This window comes from Delphinapterus leucas, chromosome 4 (genome assembly GCF_059928025.1).
Source record: "Delphinapterus leucas isolate spDelLeu-1000000601 "Yukka" chromosome 4, BTC_Dleu_Yukka2, whole genome shotgun sequence".
NCBI classification, from domain to species: domain Eukaryota; kingdom Metazoa; phylum Chordata; class Mammalia; order Artiodactyla; family Monodontidae; genus Delphinapterus; species Delphinapterus leucas.
In genome coordinates this window covers 34,791,953-34,816,254 of record NC_143132.1, presented here as the reverse complement: position 1 = coordinate 34,816,254, position 24,302 = coordinate 34,791,953, and the positions used below count along the sequence as shown (strand labels likewise).

At 36.4% G+C, this 24,302-nt stretch overlaps 1 protein-coding gene across 7 annotated transcripts in view; it reads left to right on the top strand.

Moving 5' to 3' along the window:
- The window catches only part of GBE1 (1,4-alpha-glucan branching enzyme 1), a 297,233-nt gene that overhangs the window by 151,683 nt on the left and 121,248 nt on the right, over positions 1-24,302 (top strand). For all 7 annotated transcript variants that reach the window (XM_089910389.1, XM_089910390.1, XM_089910391.1 and 4 more), the window contains one exon: positions 6,663-6,872. In XM_089910389.1, the coding sequence (XP_089766515.1) occupies positions 6,663-6,872 (210 nt within the window). The remainder of the gene's footprint in view (positions 1-6,662; positions 6,873-24,302) is intronic.

Sequence of the window (24,302 nt, the reverse complement as noted above, 5' to 3'; positions counted from 1 at the left end):
TGTCTTTTCATCTTGTTTATAGTTTCCTTTGCTGTGCAAAAGCTTTTAACTTTCATTATGCCCCATTTGTTTATTTTTGTTTTTATTTCCATTACTCTAGGAGGTGGATCAAAAAAGATCTTGCTGTGATTTATGTCAAAGAGTGTTCTTCCTATGTTTTCCTCTAAGAGTTTTATAGTGTCTGGTTTTACATTTAGGTCTCTAATCCATTTTTTATTTTATTTTATTTATTTTTTTTTTTTTGTGGTACGCAGGCCTCTCACTGTTTTGGCCTCTCCCGTTGCGGAGCACAGGCTCCGGATGTGCAGGCCCAGCAGCCATGGCTCACGGGCCCAGCCGCTCCATGGCACGCGGGATCCTCCCGGACCAGGACACGAACCCATGTCCCCTACATCGGCAGGCAGACTCTCAACCACTGCGCCACCAGGGAAGCCCTCTAATCCATTTTGAGTTTATTTTTATGTATGGTGTTAGGGAGTGTTCTAATTTCATTCTTTTACATGTAGCTATCCAGTTTCCCAGCATGACTTATTGAAGGGACTGTCTTTTCTCCATTGTATATCCTTGCCTCCTTTGTCATAGATTAGTTGACCATAGTTGCCTGGGTTCACCTCTGGGCTTTCTATCACATTCCATTGATCTATATTTCTTTTTTTGTGCCAGTACCATATTGTCTTGATTACTGTAAATTTGTAGTATAGTCTGAAGCCAGGGAGTCTGATTCCTCCAAGACTGCTTTGGCTATTTGGGGTCTTTTGTGTCTCCATACAAATTTTAAGATTTTTTGTTCTAGTTCTGTAAAAAATGCCAGTGGTAATTTGATAGGGATTGCATTGAATCTGTAGATTGCTTTGGGTAGTATAGTGATTTTCACAATATTGATTCTTCAAATCCAAGAACATGGTATATCTCTCCATCTGTTTGTATCATCTTTAATTTCTTTCATCAGTGTTTTATACTTTTCTGCATACAGATCTTTTGCCTCCCTAGGTAGGTTTATTCCTAGGTGTTTTACTCTTTTTCTTGCAATGGCAAATGGGAATGTTTCCTTAATTTCTCTTTCAGATTTTTCATCATTAGTGTATAGGAATGGAAGAGATTTCTGTGCATTAATTTTGTATCCTGCAGCTTTACCAAATTCATTGATTAGCTCTAGTAGTTTCCTGGTGGTATCTTTAGGATTCTTCATGTATAGTATCATGTCATGGGCAAACAGTGACAGTTTTACTTCTTCTTTTCCAATTTGTATTCCTTTTATTTCTTTGTCTTCTCTGATTGCCATGGCTAGGACTTCCAAAACTATGTTGAATAATAGTGGTGAGAGTGGACATCCTTGTTTGCTCCTGATCTTAGAAGAAATGCTTTCAGTTGTTCACCATTGAGAATGATGTTTGCTGTGGGTTTGTCATATATGGCCTTTATTATGTTGAGGTTCACTCTGTGCCCACTTTCTGGAGAGTTTTTATCATAAATGGGTGTTGAATTTTGTCAAGAGCTTTTCCTGCATCTATTGAGATGATCATATGGTTTTTATTCTTTAATTTGTTAATATGGTGTATCACATTGATTGATTGTGTATATTGAAGAATCCTTGCATCCCTGGGATAAATCCCACTTGATCATGGTGTATGATCCTTTTAATGTATTGTTGGATTCAGTTTGCTAGTATTTTCTTGAGGATTTTTGCATCTATATTCATCAGTGATATTGTTCTGTAATTTTCTATTTTTGTGGTATCTTTGTCTGGTTTTGGTATCAGGGTGATAGTGGCCTCATAGAATGAGTTTGGGAGTGTTCCTTCCTCTGCTATTTTTTGGAAGAGTTTGAGAAGGATAGGTGTTAGCTCTTCTCTACGTTTGGTAGAATTCACCTGTGAAGCCATCTGGTCCTGGACTTTGTTTGTTTGAAGATTTTTAATCACAGTTTCAATTTCATTACTTGTGATTGGTCTCTTCATATTTTCTATTTCTTCCTGGTTCAGTCTGGGAACGTTATACTTTTCTAAGAATTTGTCCATTTCTTCCAGGTTGTCCATTTTATTGGCATAGAGTTGCTTGTAGTAGTCTCTTATGATTCTTTTGTATTTCTGCGGTGTCTGTTGTAACTCCTCCTTTTTCATTTCAAATTTTAATGATTTGAGTCCTCTCCCTCTTTTTCTTGATGAGTCTGGCAAATGGTTTATCTTTTTTTTTTCTATCTTCTCAAAGAGCCAGCTTTTAGTTTATTGATATTTGCTATTGTTTTCATTGTTTCTATTTCATTTATTTCTGCCCTGATCTTTATGATTTCTTTCCTTCTGCTAACTTTGGGTTTTGTTTGTTCTTCTTTGTCTAGTTACTTTAGGTGTAAGGTTAGATTGTTTATTTGAGATTTTTCCTGTTTCTTGAGGTAGGCTTGTATTGTTGTAAACTGCCATCTTAGAACTGCTATTGCTGCATCCCATAGGTTTTGGGTCATCATGTTTTGTTGTCATTTGTTTCTAGGTATTTTATTTCCTCTTTGATTTCTTCAGTGATCTCTTGGTTATTTAGTAACCTATTGTTTAGTCTCCATGTGTTTGTGTTTTTTACGTTTTTTTCTCTGTAATTTATTTCTAATCTCATAGCGTTGTGGTCAGAAAAAATGCTTGATATGATTTCAATTTTCTTAAATTTACTGAGGCTTGATTTGTGACCCAAGATGTGATCTGTCCTGGAGAATGTTCCGTGTGCACTTGAATAGAAAGTGTAATCTGCTGTTTTTGGATGGAATGTCCTAGAAATATCAATTAAATCTATCTGGTCTATTGTATCATTTAAAGCTTGTGTTTCCTTATTAATTTTCTGTCTGGATGATCTGTTCATTGGTGTAAGAGAGGTGTTAAAGTCCCCCACTATTATTGTGTTACTGTCGATTTCCTCTTTTATAGCTGTTAGCAGTTGCCTTATGTATTGAGGTGCTCCTATTTTGGGTGCATGTATATTTATAATTATTATATCTTCTTGGATTGATCCCTTGATCATTATGTAGTGTCCTTCCTTGTCTCTTGTAGCCTTCTTTATTTTAAAATCTATTTTATTTGATATGAGTATTGCTACTCTAGCTTTCTTTTGATTTCCATTTGCATGGAATATGTTTTTCCATCCCCTCACTTTCAGTCTGTATGTATCCCTAGGTTTGAAGTGGGTCTCTTGTAGACAGCATATATATGGGTCTTGTTTTTGGATCCATTCAGCGAGCCTGTGGCCTTTGGTTGGAGCATTTAATCCATTCACATTTAAGGTAATCATTGATATGTATGTTCCTATGACCATTTTCTTAATTGTTTTGGGTTTGTTTTTGTAGGTCCTTTTCTTCTCGTGGGTTTACGACTTAGAGAAGTTCCTTTTGCATTTGCTGTAGAGCTGGTTTGGTGGTGCTGAATTCTCTTAGCTTTTGCTTCTCTGTAAAGGTTTTGATTTCTCCATTGAATCTGAATGAGATTCTTGCTGGGTAGAGTAATCTTGGTTGTAGGTTCTTCCCTTCCATCACTTTCAATATGTCATGCCACTCCCTTCTGACTTGTAGAGTTTCTGCTGAGAAATCAGCTGTTAGTAACTTTATGGGAGTTCCCTTGTGTGTTATTTGTCTTTTTTCCCTTGCTGCTTTCAATAATTTTTCTTTGTTTTTAATTTTTGTCAATTTGACTACTATGTTTCTCAGCGTGTTTCTCCTTGGTTTATCCTGTATGGGACTCTGTGCTTCCTGGAGTTGAGTGGCTATTTCCTTTCCCATGTTAGGGAAGTTTTCAACTATAATCTCTTCAAATATTTTCTCAGGTCCCTTCTCTCCCTCGTCTCCTTCTGGGACCCCTATAATGCATATATTGTTGTGTTTAATTTTGTCCCAGAGGTCTCTTAAGCTGTCTTCATTTCTTTTCATTCTTTTTTCTTTATTTTGTTCTGCAGCAGTGAATTCCACCTTTCTGTCTTCCAGGTCACTTATCTTTTCTTCTGCCTCAGTTATTCTGCTACTGATTCCTTCCAGTGTATTTTTTCATTTCAGTTATTCTATTGTTCATCCCTGTTGGTTTGTTCTTTAATTCTTCTAGGTCTTTGTTAAACATTTCTTGCATCTTCTCAATCTTTGCCTCCGTTCTTTTTCCAAGGTCCTGGATAATCTTCGCTCTCATTATTTTGAATTGTTTTTCTAGAAGGTTACCTATCTCCACTGCAGTTAGTTGCTTTTCTGGGGTTTTATCTTGTTCCTTCATCTGGTACATAGCCCTCTGCCTTTTCATCTTGCCTCTCTTTCTGTGAATGTGGTTTTTGTTCCACAGGCTGCGGGACTGTAGTTCTTCTTTCTTCTGCTCTCTGTCCTCTGTTGGATTAGCTTATCTAACAGGCTTGTGCATGTTTCCTGATGGGAAGGACTGGTGGTGGGTAGAGCTGGCTGTTGTTCTGGTGGTCAGAGCTCAGTAAAACTTTAATTGGCTTGTCTGCTGATGGGTGGAGCTGGTTTCCCTCCCTGTTCGTTGTTTGGCCTGAGGCGACCCAACACTGGAGCCTACCCGGGCTCTTTGGTGGGGCTAATGGTGGACTCTGGGAGGGCTCACACCAAGGAGTACTTCCCAGAATTTCTGTTGCCTGTGTCCTTGTCCTCATGGTGAGCCACAGCCACCCTCTGCCTCTGCAGGAGACCCTCCAACACTAGCAGGTAGGTCTGGTTTAGTGTCCTGTGGGGTCACTGTTCCTTCCCCTGGGTCCCAACGTGCACACTACTTTGTGTGTGCCCTCCAGGAGTGGAGTCTCTGTTTTCCCCATTCCTGTTGAAGTCCTGCAGTCCAATCCTGCTAGCCTTCAAAGTTTGATCCTCTAGGAATTCCTCCTTCCATTGCTGCACCCCCAGGTTGGGAAGCCTGACGTGGGGCTCAGAACCTTTACCCCAGTGGGTGGACTTCTGTGGTATATGTGTCATCCAGTTTGTGAGTCACCTACCCAGCAGTTATAGGATTTGATTTTATTTGGATTGCGCCCCTCCTACCATCTCATTGTGGCTTCTCCTTTGTCTTTGAATGTGGCGTATCTTTTTTGGTGTGTTCCAGTATCTTCCTGTCAATGATTGTTCAGCAGTTAGTTGTGATTCTGGTGCTCTTGCAAGAGGGAGTGAGAGCACATCCTTGTACTCCACCATCTTGAACCAGTCTCCTCAAATACACTTTATATGCCAACTGCCAAATTTAGTTCTCCAGTCCTCACCTCTGTTGTGAACTCCAAACAGTGCCTATTTGAGGTTGGGGTATATAATACATATCTCATTCTTAACCTGTTCCAGATTAAATATCTGATCTTATCTTCTAACCTTCTTCTCTTGCTATCTTCACTAACATAATAAATGACATCTCCATCTTCCAATTGTTTAAGCCATCTGCCTTATACTTGACTTTTCCCTTTATGTTCGCCCCCCTATACTCTAGCTATCAGAAAACCTAGCCACTGGTAACTTCAAAATATATCCCCAATCTGGCTGCTTCAGCTGCTACCACCATGGTCCAAGTTGCTGTTTCTCATCTGCATTATTTCATTAGGTCTGTAACTGGTCACTCTATTCTCTTGTCCTCCTTCCCTAGCTTTCTCCCCCCCCACACATATGGACCACTTTCTGCACAGCATGTAAAGTCATCTTTTTAAAATGAAAGTCAGATCATGTCACTCTCTTGCTCAGAACTCTGATGATTCCCTGTCCCTTTCGGAATAAAAGCCAAATGCCTTACATTGATCCATGAGGCCGCATGTGATCTGGTTCTTGGCCAACTCTCTGAGCTCATCTCTTTCGTGATTATTCCACTCCAGCCACACTAGAGTATTTGCTCGCTCCTCCATGGAATCTGCTATCAGGAGCCCCACTGCATACTAAGCACTGTACTGTAGCGTGGGAAACTAGATGGTCAGAGCCCCTGCCCTCAAGGGACATATAGTCTAGTGAGGAAGAGAGACAGTAAACAATTCATCACAAGGGTGATTTTTTATTTAAAAGCAAAAGTTGATGCTATGGAAGACTGCAGTATTGAGATTTTTATACACGTTAAGAAAGGCCTTCCTCTTGGGAGTGATTTTTGTTTCCTATTTCACGCTGACTAGAAAACTGTTTTTAACACAAACCCACGTGCATATGAGCTGCCCATCTTTCCGGCTTGGGTGGTGACAGGACCCACTGGTACTTGAGGCATTCCAATCTGAGAATAAGTAAGTACAGGAGAAATGGCCTCAATTAAGGCACCAAGGATATTCAAAGAAGTATTCTAAGAGCCCTCACAATCCCAACCATGCATGCTTAAAGGGATGGCCAGGTATGTGGACAGGAATGACCATACCCCTCAAACTAGCTAGGCTTGGCGATGGAAATCAGAAGCTCTGAGTATAGAGAAGTGGAATTTTACTATCTACCTACTCAAAATGTGAATTTTCATTGTGCTATAAATCTACAATTAACAGCCAGATTTATTTTTTTATTGAATGCTTTTAAAAATGCCTAATAACAACTATTAAGCAACTTTGATTTATATCTAAGTATTATATCATACGACATTTGTACATTTGAAGTATCTAGTACTGTGCTGGTAAAACAATTGATTCTCAGTAAATGATTGGCTGTTTGGTTTAAATATGATGTGATCTTGTTTTTGCTGTCTCCTTTACCTTAAGCCGTTTTGGAACGCCTGAAGAGCTGAAAGAACTGGTTGACACAGCTCACTCAATGGGTATTACAGTCCTCTTAGATGTGGTACATAGCCATGCCTCAAAAAATTCAGAAGATGGATTGAATATGTTTGATGGGACAGAGTCCTGTTACTTTCATTACGGACCTAGAGGGAATCATAATCTTTGGGATAGTCGATTGTTTGCCTACTCCAGGTACGTACATAGAATATGGAAATGTCTTATTTGTTTAAAAAATAATTCAAGGGGGCTTCCCTGGTGGCACAGTGGTTCAGAGTCCGCCTGCCGATGCAGGGGACACGGGTTCGTGCCCCGGTCCGGGAGGATCCCACATGCCGCGGAGTGGCTAGGCCCGTGAGCCATGGCTGCTGAGCCTGCGCATCCGGAGCCTGTGCTCCGCAACGGGAGAGGCCACAACAGTGAGAGGCCCGCGTACCGCAAAAAAATAATAATAATTCAAGGAATTTTACTAAATTCATTGTATATATACTCTCTCACTGGTATTTAATTTCTTAATTTTTAAAAATATTTTATGAGAAATGTTTAACATACTAATAGAATTTACCTTGTTTTGATTAGCACATGTATTAATGGTAAGTTGCACTAAATTTCGGTTTTACAAATCATATGCTATTTAACATATATTGGTTATATTGCCCCTTAAAAGGTTAATGTGAATAATTTTTTGATATCTAAAAAGTACTTTATCAGTTTGAATTAAACATAGCAAATCACCTTTTAATAGAAGAATACACATTGTTTTAAGTAGGCCATTTTTTAAAAATCATACTTTATGTTTTGCTATCTTAATATTACCATGTTTTTGGTTGCAGCTAAACTATAATAACAACTAACATTTATTAGTATGTAATATGTCAGGTATGGTGCCAAGGATTTAGATATATTAGCTACATATTTTATTTATTCTGCACAACAATTCTACTTACATGTGGTAAGTACTATTGTTATGACCATCTCACAGATAATAAAGTAAGGCTTAGTGCTAAAACAATTCCTTAAGATTAAATACATCTCTGACTTGCCATCTAATTAGAAGGGTGTTTTAGGTGATTAAATCTAAATTCCACAATATGGCAAAAATGTTGTAAAATAAAAAATACTATCAGCTTGTATCCATTTTTTATCATAAGTGATAATATAATGAAAATATGATTTCAGGCATATTAAAAGTAGCAGAGTATCAAGTAATGTATAACTAATTTTTATAATATTTCTGAAAGAGTTTAATGAATTTTCTGTTGGATGTTGTACCATAAATAAATATGCACATATCTGGAAAACAGACAGTGTAGAAAAATGCTTCAGCAAGGACTTTGATAAAATGAAAAATTCTAATGTTTCAGCATAAATTAGATGACTTTTTTTTTAGATGTCTTTTATATGGACACACTTTTATATGCTTCACTCTTTTCTTATTATCATGCATTATTTTATATTTCATAGCTGTATAGGAATCACTCGTGCCAGATGAAGCAGCATAATATATGAGAAAAGACACAAGAGTTAGAAGCAGGTGGCAGGGTTCCAGGCCTAGTTTCACTCTGGTACAAATCGATTAATCATTCTGGTTCTCAGGTTTTCATTATAAGAGGAGGCAGAGTTTTGGGATTAATACAATTCCCTCTGTAAAGGTATTTTGTATTTGTGTCACCTTTTGAATATTGCTTTTTATACTGTAGATTTATAATGAGTAAAAGGGACTGAACCTGTGCTAATTCTATGATATGATTCTTAACAATTTCATTATTGAGTAAATCTTGTCAAAGTAGCTTGTGGACAAGAAATAGAATTAATTGAACTTTCTGGTTCATATTTGGATGAATAATGTTGACCCTATCCTGTAGAACTGTGTCTTATGAAAGAAATACACGAAATTGTTAAATTTTTATGTTTTGAAACTATTCTGCTGTGGAGCTGTGTCTTGAAAAGAAATACATGAAGTAGGTGGATTTTTATGTTATAAAATGATTCTTTATTTTATTAAAATATTTATTATAGGGTATTTTTCTGTATCCTGAGCTCTCAAAGTCCATTTAAAGTTATCCAGTTTTCTAAGGAAAGGGACTTATACATAATTGTCTTAAAACAATTCTATTGTTTATATTACTGAAATTAAGGCATATTTAATATTGCGTTGGCCAAAAAGTTTGTTTGGGCTTTTCCATAAGATGTTACCAAAAAACCCGAACGAACTTTTTGGCCAGCCCAGTACTTCTTTTTTATTGAATTAACTATTAATCTTTCTAAGGTGCTTACTTTTGGTAAATAACATGTAGTATGATTTTAGCTTGTTATTTTTTTTATCATGACTTTTCGGGGCTGCATTATGTCATGTAGGCTTAGACCTCTGTAAATATAGTTCCATTTAAAATGTATTTCTATTATTCAATATGTGGTTCTATTTGACAATATTTAAATTCTCTAATTTTTATAGAATTAGTATTTTCTATATAGGTTTATGCTTTTAGTTACAACATCATTAAACAATATAGATAAATCCTACAAAACCAAATTTAAAAAGTTAAATCACCAAATTTAAGCAAATAATTCTGTAATATTTAGGTTTTTCAACTTATAACATACTAAAGATTCTAAAATTCTTTGAATTATTTTCTCAATACTGTGTTGTAATTTATTAAAAACTTTATTGATAAAATTTATGTTAGCCTGATGAAAGTGTACTGCATTTTTCTTTTTTTTTACATTTTCCTCCTATTCTGACTAGTTATAGCATATGTAATATAACATTGTTTTGGTGTAATGCGAAAACCATTTTTATAATCGGCATTCATGATGAAAGTCCGATGCTGTTTTGGTTATTTATTGCTGCTTAACAAACCAGCTCAAAATTTAGTGACTTCGGACAACAGCAGTTGTTTATTTTACTTCCAGATCTGCAACTGGGGCATAGGTCAGTGTGACATTTCTTCTCTTCCATGTTATGGTCTGGGTCTGGAAACTGACATGGCATCATTTCTGCTATAAGCTATTGTCCAGTTACAGATTCAAGGGGCATAGACCCTTTTATTTCAGTGACAGGAGTATTAAAGAATTTTAGGGCTAAGTTTTAAAATCCCCACATCTAACAAGTTTTAACCATACACAGTAAATATGCCAATTCACAAATTCAAAAGAGATGTATTGAAATACCTATGTGGAAATATTGTTATTTTTCTCAGCTGTATTTCTGTGGTAGAGAGTTTGTCTGAAATAGGCAATTTTCAAAAAATATACTAATCATTATAAAACTAATAATGCCATTTTTGTTAATTAGAAAATATAAAAAGGCATAGAAAATCCAAAATAAAAATTATTATTCTTTACAAATAACATTATTTTTATGTGGCTGCACTTAATGAGTATTCTTTTCATGCATATAAACACAGGAAAACCCAAACCTTTACTATTACTCTATACATAGGATAGCTATTCGTCTATAATTTTGGGCTTGTTCCTTATCCAGATGAAATCAGAAACAACAATTTATACTTCATGTTTTAAGATATAAACAACAATTTATACTTCACCCCTTGCCTTTGATATGTTGATTAATATTATACTCCATTGAAAAGTAGATATAAAAATGGTACAGGGTTTGCCTAAGACCCTAATAAACCTCTTTTTTGAAAACTTGTAATAATTTTTGAAATTAAGAAAATGTTGATCTTATATAGAATCAGCTTCTGTAGAGATATGTTGCTGATGCTTATGTCATTCTATCTGTATGTCACAACCTGTCACCATTAATAATCTCTGATTCGAGTGTCATCATCAGAGTTATCAGAATTAAATCTCTCACTCTGAGTAATACCAGAGATCCTGACTGTGCTATTTCATTACCTGTTATGAATACATTTCCAATCAGGAGCTGCCCATGTTTTAATTTTCTGTCTACTCGGCTGAACTGCCTTCTAGCTCTGCTAAATTACTAATGACAGTTCATAGCAGAGGTTGGGTTGTTCTTTCTTTAGTTGGTAAAGAGAACTTCTTGACAAATCTGTCACCCATAAGTTTCAAAAGTTTCTAGAGTGAGAAATAATGGATATAATTTAATGGTCTCAGTTTTAAATTGTATTTTGCATATGTGTCTGGCACTATGTAAATGCACTTGATAAAATAACAAGACAACTGCACAATTTGTGGAACTTAACAATTATTATACCGTAACCTTTACTAAAGCTTCGAATGAGAACAGTTTCTTTGTTAAGTATTTCCTTCAAAGATAAGATATGAATCTCAAAGGAGATAGCATAGTAGAGCTCATGCTCATTTCCCCGCCCCCCCCCCCAACCTTACATTTGGGTACAAAAGTAGTGTAATCATATTCTGTCAGCATGAGTTTGTAGTGTGACAACTGTTAGGCAGGAAGATACTCTTACCTTGAGTTATTAGAGTTCCTTTCAGAAACAAAAAATGAATCCAGTTTGATTTTTTAAGGTCATAACCACATGGAATAAAATATCTTTTAGTACATACACTATAATATGTGGATCTTCTTAATCTTGCTAGGTCTTTTCCACGAGTTAGAATGTGGAAGGAAATTCATGGGGCCTTCCCTTCTGAGAGTGGATATTTGAATCTTAAATATTCTGTGATATCTTATGTGATGTTTCTTTTTTAGTTTGTCAATATAGTGAGTTGCATTTATTGGTTTTGAATGTCAAGCCAATCTTTTTTTTTTTTTTTTTTGCTGTACGTGGGCCTCTCACTGTTGTGGTCTCTCCCGTTGTGGAGCACAGGCTCCGGACATGCAGGCTCAGGGGCCATGGCTCACGGGCCCAGCCGCTCCGCGGCATGTGGGATCTTCCTGGACCGGGGCACGAACCCGTGTCCCCTGCCTCGGCAGGCGGACTCTCAACCACTGCACCACCAGGGAAGCCCTGTCAAGCCAATCTTACATTCCTTGGATAAGCCCTCATAAACATAGGTACTAAAATTCTAAAGAAAATTTTGGCATATATTTATATGATATTACATCACGACAATCAATTATTAATGATGAACCTTAATTTAAGAATTATTGTTCATTGATATATTAATTAATGAATATATGACACCATTGTGATTAGCAGGATATTTAAAAACTAAGCATCCAGGGCATGAATAGAAACCTCTAAAATATTATTTTTTAAGAGAGCTTTAAAGTCATATGCTGCTTTGTGATTTCTTAAAAGCAAAAAACAAAAAGCATCAGGCCATCGGGTGAAATAATCACTCTTTTTTGCTATAGTAGAAATGGCCACAATAACACAGAAAAATAGCATAAAAAGGGTAAACGTGTTCAACTTCTGTTGAAAACAGGTATTATCTGGAAAAGTTTTAGATTCATCTAGGGCACATTGCTAGATATATATGCTTGAAATTTCTGTGCATATGCTTATCAGAAATTTGGGATAAAACAAATACAAAAAAATCACTCCCTTCAGGGTATAGGTGACATTTTAACAGTTAACTTGAAGTAACTGCTTTCAAAGAAAGTTTAGCTATGGGGAAACCATTTGGGGAAAATATCAAGAAAAAGTTTCCATCTTTGTGATTTTATTGCCACAAATGATTTCAGTCATAAAAATTCTTTTATTTGCATACACATGAATCTTGGAGCATTTTTTGCCAAGTTTCTAAAATTGTTCCAATTATAGTTTGTCTTAAGCCCATTGGTTATGCTTATAATTATAAATATAAATTAATCACCTTGTGGTTAATTGGCAAGATCACCTAACTAACTTCAGAGAAGTTAGTTACAATCCATATTTCATGAAAGATGGTAGATAGTGGAAGGAGTTGGAAAAAAAAAGTTTTATAACTTAATAAAGATAGCCATTGATTCTCTTCTTTCATTTATATCTATGTATTTTAGTGAACTATTATAGCCAGGATGAGCATTAAAATCACCTATCAAAGCAATTTTAAGTTTAACCAGACCTTGATTATTTTACCTTTATTTTTAGTTTCTTTTTGTGGATCTATTAATATATTACTAAAGTGGTATATATACAATTAATAAATAAATATACATATGGAGGAGTGTGCTGATAAGGCACACAGTCAAAAAAGTTTACAAATAAGTGCTTAGGTAAATTAAGGTTAACATCAAAGATTTTTTTTTTAAAGAAGAAGAAACTTTTTTTTCTGATCAATTCATTCATAAATTTATTGAATAAACTTATTGAGCATTTACCCTATGTCATATCTTTAGGGAGACGATATTTTCTGTATATTTAAACTAGCACAAAACCCTAAGAGAAAGTATATGTTTTAATTTCTTTGGATAGATTTCAGAACATTGAATTTTTTTTTAATTGAAGTAATACAGTATCATTTTAGACAAATACCTTTCCTATTTGCTTAATAAAAAGCAAATGATGAAAGATTAAAAGACAATTTCAGACATAGATTTAGCAAACAGTTAACTATTCCAAAGGGAGTCGGACAATTAAAAATAAACTAAGAATAACTTACATAGCCTATTCATTAAGAATATTAAAATTTCACAGTAAGATTGTTAATAATGCTGGATGTCCCATAAAAAGTCTTTCTGTTTTCTTCTTTTACAGAATTTTCTCTCTTCCTTTTAGTAATTTTTCCTTGTTTAAACCAGAACCTTATTTCAGCTTGATTGAGGCAAATGGTTAAGTCTATTTCAAAGAAGGTAGAGTTAGATTCAAAATTCAGACAGGCTGATTTTCTTTTGTAAAGGCGATTAAGGAAGTTGCTATATCAATCTAATCTGTCTGGATTTGAGTTTGAGTGGTAGAAATACTACTTTTTTTTACAGGGTTTATGAGATTATTCAGCCTGGCAGAAAGGTTTCCATTGCTGCAAAGCACAGCACTGGAGTAAGGATTTACAGTCTTTGTGTAAACTTTGTTCCTGGTATTATCTGCCTCGTTTATTCCCACAAGTCTAAACTTTAAGTGCACAGGGATATCGTGAAAATATCTTGAGTATTTAGGTCTTACTCACCTGTAACATTCACCTTCTCAAACGCAAACTCACTCTAAAGTAGGACTCTTCTTACTTGGTAATTTACCTTAAATTTGAAAATGTCGAGCATGGCTTCAAAAGCAGCATTTTTAACTTCAGGCAATGGTACATGCTTGTGAAAATGGTCCGAAGGTCCCTATTCAGTGGTTGTTTATTTAAGTCTGCGAATTTTGTTGAGTCTATAATAATAATATCTGGGTTTTTCTTATGACCTTTTTAAACAAGCAGGTAAAATGTGAAAAAAAATCCATTTTTCTCTTTTTATCTGTGTGTAACAAAACAACTTGTTTAAGCATGTCTGTTCTCTAGGTTATGGACTAGCAGTTTTGAGGTTATGAAGAGATATTTCATGGTTCCCTAGCTGAATGATTTCCTTAGTGTTATGCTGCAGATAAATAACCTATGTTATAGTGAGCCAATTATTTTCAGAAAATATAGGTATCTTAAAATTTTGGAAGGGCACATAATTTATAAGTAACATAAAAATTATTTATTTTTGAGGGTCTCCTCCTCCCCACCCCCCATTCATTTGGACTAGTGATCAGGCATATTTTTCTCAAACTTCTGAATTTCCCATCCCAGTTTTGTGGTGGTGAGATATCTCTATTTGGTCTTCATTCTGCTTCTTTTTCTTTCACTGTTAGTAAGACAAGCCATCAGCCTCAGCATTTATTTCATTGTCTTTTTTCAACTTAAAATATCTCCCCAAGATTAGACCTTTGCCTGTGTAGCCTTTCAAAATTCTCTGCCTGCTGAAAGCATCACTAAAACTCAGGGGCAGTTATAGTTAACATTTTCTCCCAGTGCTTTAGGAAACAAAACAGCATAATAGCCAACTTTTCTAAGACTTAAGCTCTATTCTCAGCACTGTGTAAAGGATGGCAAATGAGGCCAACTAGCTGTTCAGTGGGTTCATCTGATCTTTGTGAGGGATGATGGTCATGATGACTATAGTGATAATCTTTATTAAGGATCATTCAATTTGGAGGCATTAGGTGCCTACCTACCTTATTGAACTTTCTTCTCTGACAACCAGAAATAAAATATCTCCTTCAGTCTTCTGCCATTTCCTATCTCCTGTCCCTACCTATTTTTTTTCCATTGCACTTATCACCATGTTACATTTGAAAAAGATACTTATTTTTTAAATTTTAGTCATATATTTGTTGTTTATGTATTAAATGTGGAAGTAAAGTTAATATTTATTGTTTCTTATAGAAAATATTTTAAGTAAAGCAGTCTGTGTTTCTCTTTCTCTCTGTCTCATAAACTTTTCACCATCAAATTTGTTTGCCATGAAAGTGACACTGCAAAGTGTTGACTTGGTATGGTTACCTGTTCTTTAGAACTGAATTCAGTGAAGAAAGCTATCAAAGATACCTCCAGCCAAAATGATGATGATAATAATAAATACTACATATAGTTAAGATATAAAAGATCTGACAGAATATAAAATAAGTGGTTTTAGAATTACATGACCTTTACCTCTCTGATCTTACCAAGCGGTTTAACACTTAAATCTTGGTTTCATGGATGAAGAGCTCACAATGTACCACAGGGCAGTTATTAAAACTATATAAAATAACATCATTGAAAATGCATGACAAGCTAAATATAGAATATTATGAAGAGTTTGGAGTTGTACTTTCAGATTTTTACTAAAGATGAAAGCAGGGCTTAACTCACAAACCAGGCAGGTAACTGAGGGAAGCAGGCCAGGTTGTGGTCTTGGCAACCCAGAGCAAACAGGTCTTGTCAGAAGGGGCTCCAACTCACAAGTTCCTGCTGGTTGTTACCATGTGAAGCCACATCTTCCAGTTCTTTGAGAGAAGTCAGAAGTCCACATTTTATATGAAATATCCCCATTTTTAAATGTCTGCAATTAATTTAAATTTTTGAAATTATTGTTCAGACCAAAGGAACACACATTTGGGATTGATATAATCTCTGGGCCTCTAGGACTATCTCTGGACCCTGAGATGTACCTCGGGTTAAGAGAGTATCAGATTCTATGAAACTTCCAAAATTACGTAGTAAATTAGGTACTGAGTCAGATATGATAATAGGACAATGATACTTTTATAGTTTAAACACAACATTGTAATTCAACTTTCTTTGGATTATAAATGGGAATTTTATAAACCTAAACTGGTAGTATGACACTGTCTCTCAGCAGAATTATGTTAACATCTCCTTTATTTTAAGTAGCAGATGAATCAACAAAATAAATGCCTTTTAAGATCAGGCTCAATAAATCAAAATTCACGTTTAGTGAAGAAATCTACAGAGTTAAAATTCAGTAACCTTTATTTATTGTAATGCCTTGCATCTAAGTTGTAAGTAATTTCTATAAATGTAGTTACTGACTTTTGGGGGCATGATAGAGAATGGGTAGAGGCCTGGGCTTTACGTAGCAGCCTGGGCTCAAATACTAGTTCCACCGCTTAGCATGTAACCACAACCAGATTAGTTAATCTTTCTAAATTTAGTTTCCCCATCTGTAAAATAAGATTCTAATTGTATCTCCCTCCTATGATTGTGAAGATTTAGTGACATACTTATCCTGGTGCCTGGCTTGTAGTCATGATAATCGCCATTGTTACCAACATTGCCATATCATTGTCACAGTCTTCTTGTGGGTAGATTAACCAGCCGACATATTCCTCTGAAAGATAGTTAGAGGCTTGAAGACAAGCAATAACAATACTTTCCGTGAGCCAAATATGTGCCATAATTGCTGTGGATCTTTATTTGTTGTGGTCTCACACTCTTTTTTAAAAGCACATTCAACTGTTTTCTTGGTAGAAGCCCCAAATTAGGAACGTTTGTGGAAATGACCTAGCGTGATCAACATCTAACAGTATTGAGAAATCACAGGCAAGAGAAATGGTAGAGGGAGAAAGCCCATCAAGGCCAGAAACCAGAACTGAAAGCACAGCGATGTGAGGCCCCTCAGGTGCAGCAGCAAACAGTTCCCCACTCTGTCACTCTGGGCATCATTAGACTGCACTATAGTATAATAATTGATCATAATGAATGTGAGTCATTAAAAAAACTTTAAGTCATGTTCAAAAATGTCTTTTTAGGCACTAGGAAAAAGTAAAATGTTATTTCAAAGTATTTTCGTTAAAAATGTTAAATTTTTAAATGCTATTTTAACGATTAAGTTAAAGTTATCTGTCAACTATATTTTAATGAGGATTACTGTGAAGATTTTATTTATGTGGAGTACTTTGTTCCCCTCCAATGCAGAATAAGCAAAGCATCCCTCTACTTGTTATTATTTTTAAAATTTTCAGGTGCCGAAGGCATTTTATTGAACAGTTATTGTATTAACTACCCTGATTCTTTTGCCTTTTAAATCCAGGGCCATCTGATATATTTCTTAGGATAATATCTGATGGTACTTTGTTGTGAGAGGGAAACAGAATTTTAGTCTCAGGACGTAGGTTCTAAATCAAATTGTTCAGTCTTTCCCAATAATGGAGTTAGGGGACAAATGTTTCAGTATAATGGCTAAGCTGTTTGCTATAACAGTACCTAGATTAGCTCAGGCAGGAAGGGCCCACTTAGTTCTTACCATCTCCTGTCTCTTCTTTCTATTTCACGTGGCCATTGATGTTGTGACAATGATTATGAGTAAGGAGCTCACACCTTTATGTTTGTTGTTTGGAGCCCAGGCTGGACTAGCATGTCCTCCTGATATTTTCCTTCCGACAAAGTGTTATTATTAAGCGTTGCCTTATAATAATCTGGCACGGGCTTTGCTTGACTTGCGGTTTTTCCTCCTTGTTTCTGCCATGGGCTCATCGACCAGCTTGTGTGGTTATATCTGAAAGGCTATTAGAAATTGCCCATCTCTTTATCTTTTCCCAGCACTTTCCAGAAGTGAGGTATCTAAGATCTCCTGTAAAAGAAGAGAATTCGGGGAGTTTAGTGATAAAATAAAGGGATGAACACTGTCAGGTCATAGAAGTGGTGAGAGAGGCACTCAGTACTGCTGTCCCTGCTGACCACCTGGTACAGGAGACTGCTGCGCTGCCAGGCTGCTGGCTGGTGGGGTCAGAAGAAAAACGGGAAATTATATGTGAGGTGTGCACAAAATAAGTGTGTAAACTAGGAACCTAATAGTCCTGCTGAGAAGCATATAGAACAACACTGTCCAAAAGAAATATAATGCAAGCCACATACATAATTTAAAATATTCTAGTACTCACATCCATCTCTAAAATGATGATTAAAACGGAGCTTACCGGGCTTCCCTGGTGGCGGAGTGGCTGAGAGTCCGCCTGCCAATGCAGGGGACACGGGTTCATGCCCCGGTCTGGGAATATCCCACATGCCGCGGAGCGGCTGGGCCCGTGAGCCATGGCCGCTGAGCCTGTGCATCCAGAGCCTGTGCTCCGCAACAGGAGAGGCCACAACAGTGAGAGGCCCGCGTACCGAAAAAAAAAAAATACGTGAAGTTCTTAGAACAGTTCCTGGCACATAATAAGAATTAGTTATTATTTCTTATAACTTCCATGGTTTGTTCCACAACTTCTTTGTTGATCTCAAATTTATGTATTATACAAACTCTGAACATACATCCATCTAACCATTACAGTTCCTCTTTATATTACTACCAAATTATTTCTCAAATCCAGATTCTCTTTCCTACCTCTGCCCTGCGTTAAACGCTCTTATTTGATTATCTACCTCCACTGTCTGCTCTCTTACATGTTAATATGTATTTTACTATACTGGTTTTTGGATTGCATTATTATTTAGTTTACTTTTCTCCTCTACACCAGGCAAAAATACAAGCTTCAGCAAAGCAAAGGCAGTGTTGTCTTGTTTCTGCCTTTATCCCTCAAGACTAGAACAGTGCTCGACTTACTTAAACACAAATTTGTTGAATGGATAAAGAAATGAATGAATACATTTATGATTTCTAAGGCTCCCAAATTTAGAATATAGGTCTTATACATCTTGTAAACCTATTGTTTAGCACAGTATTTCAGAGCCTACCAGAGAGTAGACTGTCAAATATTTGTTCAACTGAGTAAAAAATGAAACTCGTTATCTCTACGGAGTCTTACTTATTGAATATTTTAGGTCCTTTTATTCCCAGATATAGCAAATGGTATTTCAGTTAATTCATGAAGTAACAGTGGCATCCAGATCTGTCACAGCAGTTTGTTCCATGTAACTACTATAGAAAATGACCCACCAGGGAGGAAAGTTCAGGAGGATATCCATGTGTGTCACATGAAGAGTGTTCAGTGCTCAAATAAATTTGGAAAACCCTGAATTAAATCAAGTTCAACACATTTCTTTATAGTTGAAATTCTTGGAATCTTTAATTAGCTATTGTGTATTTTGAATCTCCAAGTAAGTGCTGCACAATGATACTTCATTTCTCAAATGTCTTTGACCTTGAGGCCCTTCAGTGCACTTAGAAGAGATTTTTTAAGAAATCCTAACATCAACGTTTTGAAGGACCTGCCTCTGGTCTCATCCTAACTTTCTCTTCCTCTCATTCATTAATCCCTAACCATTCTGGTCCTTTTCTTGCTTTGGAGCCTCTATGCACGCTTTTCCCTCTGCTGGAGTATTGCCTTTGTATGGCCAGCTCCTATTTATTTTCCAGTCCACATTGTAAAAGTCCCTTCTTAACTTCAGCAGTCTAAAATCAATCCCCTGGAATGCTTGCTCATGGCTTCCTCTCTTCATTCTCCACTTATTTATCATAATCTGTAGATAAGATTTGCAATTATATTTGTATTTTGCATTTTAAAATAGTGATAACGTATTTTTCTTTTGATCTCATCTTTAGGAGATATTTTGTTGAGTGTGTGCATGTAAATTCCATATTATAAACACTGTTAATGGTGGTTTTACATTTTTGTAAAGAATATCCTATTTGAAATTTGTTCCTTGTAAGAAGCTAAAAATTTTCACTAAACCCTTAAATACTAAAGGTATAGTGACATTAACTTGTGGTAGTTAGTGGATGGAACTAGGGTGGGTTTGCTTTGGCATCCAAGCTATGGGCTGTTCCTTACAGAGTAGTGCTTGTCACCATTTTAATTCTTTATTTTATTGAAATCTTTCATTTTCATCTCTTCTTGATCACTCTCAAGCTCCCATCAACATATAGTACCATTTACTTGTAGTTTACATTTTAGAGAAATGAAGCTTTTTTTACCATTTTCTCAAGCAGTAAGTAATAGCACAACCTGCTTCAGGATTTACACTAACTTAAACAAAATACTATTATCAGTCTTCCCCCATCAGTCCATCAAAGATTCATCTGGCTGCCTTTGTTATTCTCTTAGTTCTTCTCTTTGTCCTCTCTCTGTCTCTCTCTCTTCTCTTTCCCTGTCTCTCTCTCTCTTTCTCTTTCTCTGTCTGTCTGTCTCATAGATCTCAGCTGTACATTTGGCAATTTAAATTTTGTGATATTTAAAAGGAGATACCCAACAATAAAAAAATCATGGATTTTACTTTTTTATTCATGCTTATCAATTCTGCAAAGAGCTAAGGGAAAATTGTCTCTATGTTCTTTTTAAACGTCTTACTATATAGACTCCACTTGCCACAAGCAGACAAGGTGTAAAATATTAAAATAGAGGCAGTGCAAAAGTAAGAACTTCACTCAGAACCAAATACTCTGAGGAGATGCTATCCTCAGTGTCTAGATTAGATAGTCATCTGTGAATTGATGAAGACCTAAGAATTTCTCCCATCAAGGCAGGAGTGAAGCATTCCGGTTTTTCTTTGTGATCTTTCTTCCTCCCCTCCCCTCCCCTCCTCTTCCCTTCTCCTCCCTCCACCCACTTTTTTTTTTAATACAAGGGAGAGCAAGGTTCTGAGGCTGGGGAGGATTCGGGTCTGTATCAGGTGAGGGCACAGCTTTGGTTTTCTCTCCTCTTTGTCTTCATTATGGCTTATTTCCCTGCTCTACTGATAATTTCAGCATGTAGAAAAAACTGGCTGCAGCTAAAAATTTGTCTTAAGAAATGTAAACCTTTGAGACCATTTGAACATAAACCCAGGCAATTCATAGAAGCTGGGAACAAGCCAGAGGGAAGCTTGGTCCTTTTATACACTCTTTCTGCAGGATTTATTAACATCCTGCAGAAAGTAGAATTCTTATTCTTGTGTTGTGCGTGTTTATAAATTATATTACTGTGTAGATATTAACTAGTTTATATCAATATGCACTAGATTTGAGTTTTCTTATCATTTATATACATGTTTATATACGTATGTGTACAGACACATCTAAAGTTCAAAGTTTTGTACAGATTAATCATAGATTATTTAATGCTTTTGTTTCTTGCTGTTAACTATAGTTTATAATCTCAACACAACTAAAATTGATAGAAAATGGGGCAAGAATATCGATTTCTATGCTGTGCAGGTAAATTAGTTTTAAAGCAAAGGAAGTTTTGCTTTAAAAATAGAAATGAAGTACTTTTTCTATATTAGAAATGTCTGTAAAATGTCTTTAGGAAATATATACATGTACTATGTATATGTGTATATTTATACTGCATATGTATATACAATGAACTTCTGAGTGTCTCTGCTTTTTAAAATGAATGATAGGGACAGGGGGCTTTATGGACACATGTTAATGATAAAGTAATCTGCTGCTTAGAATCATGTATTAAAAATAAGTCTGGGGGCTTCCCTGGTGGCGCAGTGGTTGAGAGTCCGCCTGCCGATGCAGGGGACGCGGGTTCGTGCCCCAGTCCGGGAAGATCCCACATGCCACGGAGCGGCTGGGCCCGTGAGCCATGGCCGCTGAGCCTGCGTGTCCAGAGCCTGTGCTCCGCAATGGGAGAGGCCACAACAGTGAGAGGCCCGCGTACTGCAAAAAAAAAAAAAAAAAAATCTGGCACACACAGGTGCTGAATTAGCTAATTAATTTAATTAATTAATTAACTAAACAAAATTTCATTGAGCACTTATTATGTACCCAATATTCCTGAATCCTGGAAATGAAGCAGTAAAAAACCAGGTAAGACCCCAGTTCTCTGAGCCCTGTTTATGGGAAAGGCAGACAATACAAAATAAAGTTCCAGATAGTAGCAAGTATCATGAAGAAAAATAAAGTCACCTAAAAGTGTTCAGTGTTATGCTGACTGCAGCTGTTTTTCAATGTGATCAAGATAACCATTTCTGAAGAGGTAATATTTAAACAGATTTGAATGAAGTAAGGTGCAATATAAAATCCTGGTGTTGAGCGAACAGTGAGGAGAAAGCAGTTGTGAAGTCTCTGTGGGGGAACGGGCTTAGTGTTTTCAAGAGAAGGCAAGAAGATGCAGAATGGTAAGTGAGGGATAATTTTAGGAAAGTCCAGAGAGTTTGGCAGTTGTCAGATCATGTAAAGCCTTGTAGGTTTCTGTACGGAGTTTGGATTTTCTTCTATTTTACTCAATTTATTCTGTGTTTGATGAGAAGCTGTTAAAGGGTGTGGATCAGGGGAATGGTGTAACAATACTGAAGATAAGTCCACTATATTATAATAAGCTAGGAGGAAGAGGGATGTGGGTAGGTGTGGAATTGGTGGGCAGCGTTAAGGGTCATCTGCACTGCAGGAGTCCAGTGAGAAATTGTAGTGTTTTGGGTAGGAGTGGTACCATCAGGAGCTTTAAGAACTGATTAGATTAAAATGGAATACATTTTGAAGGGAGAGCTGATAAAACTTGATGAGTGATTAGTTGTATATGAGGGTAAGAACAATTATTTCTAAGTTTGTGTCCAGTAGGTAAATGGGCCTCTGAAAATGGCACCTCTATACCTTTTGAGCATGAGGTATAGCATAGCCACTTATAGAGCTGCAGGAAACTGGGAGAAGTATTGGGGGGGAAATTAAAAGGTCATTGTTGGACAACTTAAATTTGAAATGTCCATTTGACATATAAATGGAGATCTTGAGTAGCCAGTCAAATATCTGAACCTGCAATTCAGTGGAAAGGATAGGGCTGGCAAATTGAAATCAGAAGTCATCTGTTTATAGAAGGTATTTCAAGCTATGAGATTGAATTAGATTACTTGAAAAGTGAGGACGAGGAGAGATATGGTCTGACTGCTGATCTCGGAGTTACTCTCACATGAAGAGGTCAGGAAGAAGGATCTGTAGGTGAAATAGAAGGACAGGGAGGGAGGGCTCAACCATGTCAGCTGCATCTGTTGGGCTTAAGTTAGATGAGGATTGAGAATTAGACATTGATTTGGCCTGATGGTCATTTTTTTGGACTAAAAAGGGTTTTGTTGGAATGGTTGGGCTGAAATTCTCTTTTTGATGGGTTAAAAATGAATGCGAAGAGAGAAAGTGAAGGCAGCATGTGTAACGATAACTTTTATGAGGGGATATTCTTTAAAGGGGAGTAGAAAAGTGAGTTGGTAGCTAAAATAGAGAGTTGTAAGTCAGAAAGTTTCTTTTAAAGTAGGAGGTGTTTCAGCTGATAGGGTTGAACCAATGGAGAAGGGAAAATTGCTGAGTCAGTAGAGAATGGATAACTGTAGATACCAATCTTTGAGAAGGGAAGAGAAGATGGGATTTAGGGTACAAATGGAGGGTTGGTCTTGGAAAAGTTCAGGGACAATTTATCTGATATAATAAGGAGACAGATATATGAGTTTTAAGCAGAGAGGGTGGTAGATTTGATTGGGTGTTGATGATGTTCTGTAAATGCTTCTATTTTTTCATTTATTTTTAAAGTCAAGGCAGTCAACTGAAGGTGAAAAGTTAAGAGAGAGTTGTTGGAAATTCCAGATGAGAGGAGGTGTAGAACTGTCATCTGAGAGAGTGGGAGAGTTGTTTCATCGATAAGGAAATATGATGGGATTCCTGAGTGACTTTGTGGGCCCACCTGCCTGTGGACCAAGCAGAAAGCTGGATTTGACTAAGTTCTGCTAGGACTACGAGACTTCCCTTAAATTCCACTGGAAGCTGTTTTAAAGGCTGGAGAAGGGCAATCAATAAATGCTTGAATGACAATTTTTCTACCTCCGTTTTCCTTGAATTTTCATATAGTTAACATTTCCAGAAAGTTGACAACAACAAAAATAGTCAGTTTAAAGAATCACAGTTTTCCAGGTCAAATCTGTTAAATAGTAACTAGTCACAGCAGGAGGTATAATTAATTATAAGCTAAGTAAGCTTGCGTGACAATTGATTCAAATATACTCAACTCATCACCAAATATATTCTTCATAGTATTGCTGGAGTAAGCTTTCTCAAATGTAAATTTTGTGTGTGACTGACAAGTGTAAATCATTTGGTGGTAAACTATAGCCTATGACAGTTGTTTTCTAAACAGATGAATGCTAATGGCTCTGGTGACAATGGAGATCCAATGTCTATTATAGAGTTACTCACACTTAAGGCTGCCTCCTCCTTATAGACTATGTCATAGATTGATAACTTTCTTGATCATGTGAGATAGAAATATGAGAACAAAGGACATAAAACAGGGTTTCACAAGTCAGTTATGCCATCTCAAATATGGTCCCAAATATTTCTCAGAGATTATCCTTACTGTTCCTAGTCCACTGACTGAAGGTGGGTTCCCTGATTGCCTGAAAGGCCTTGAGCACAAAAAATGCCATTGTGCACTAGCT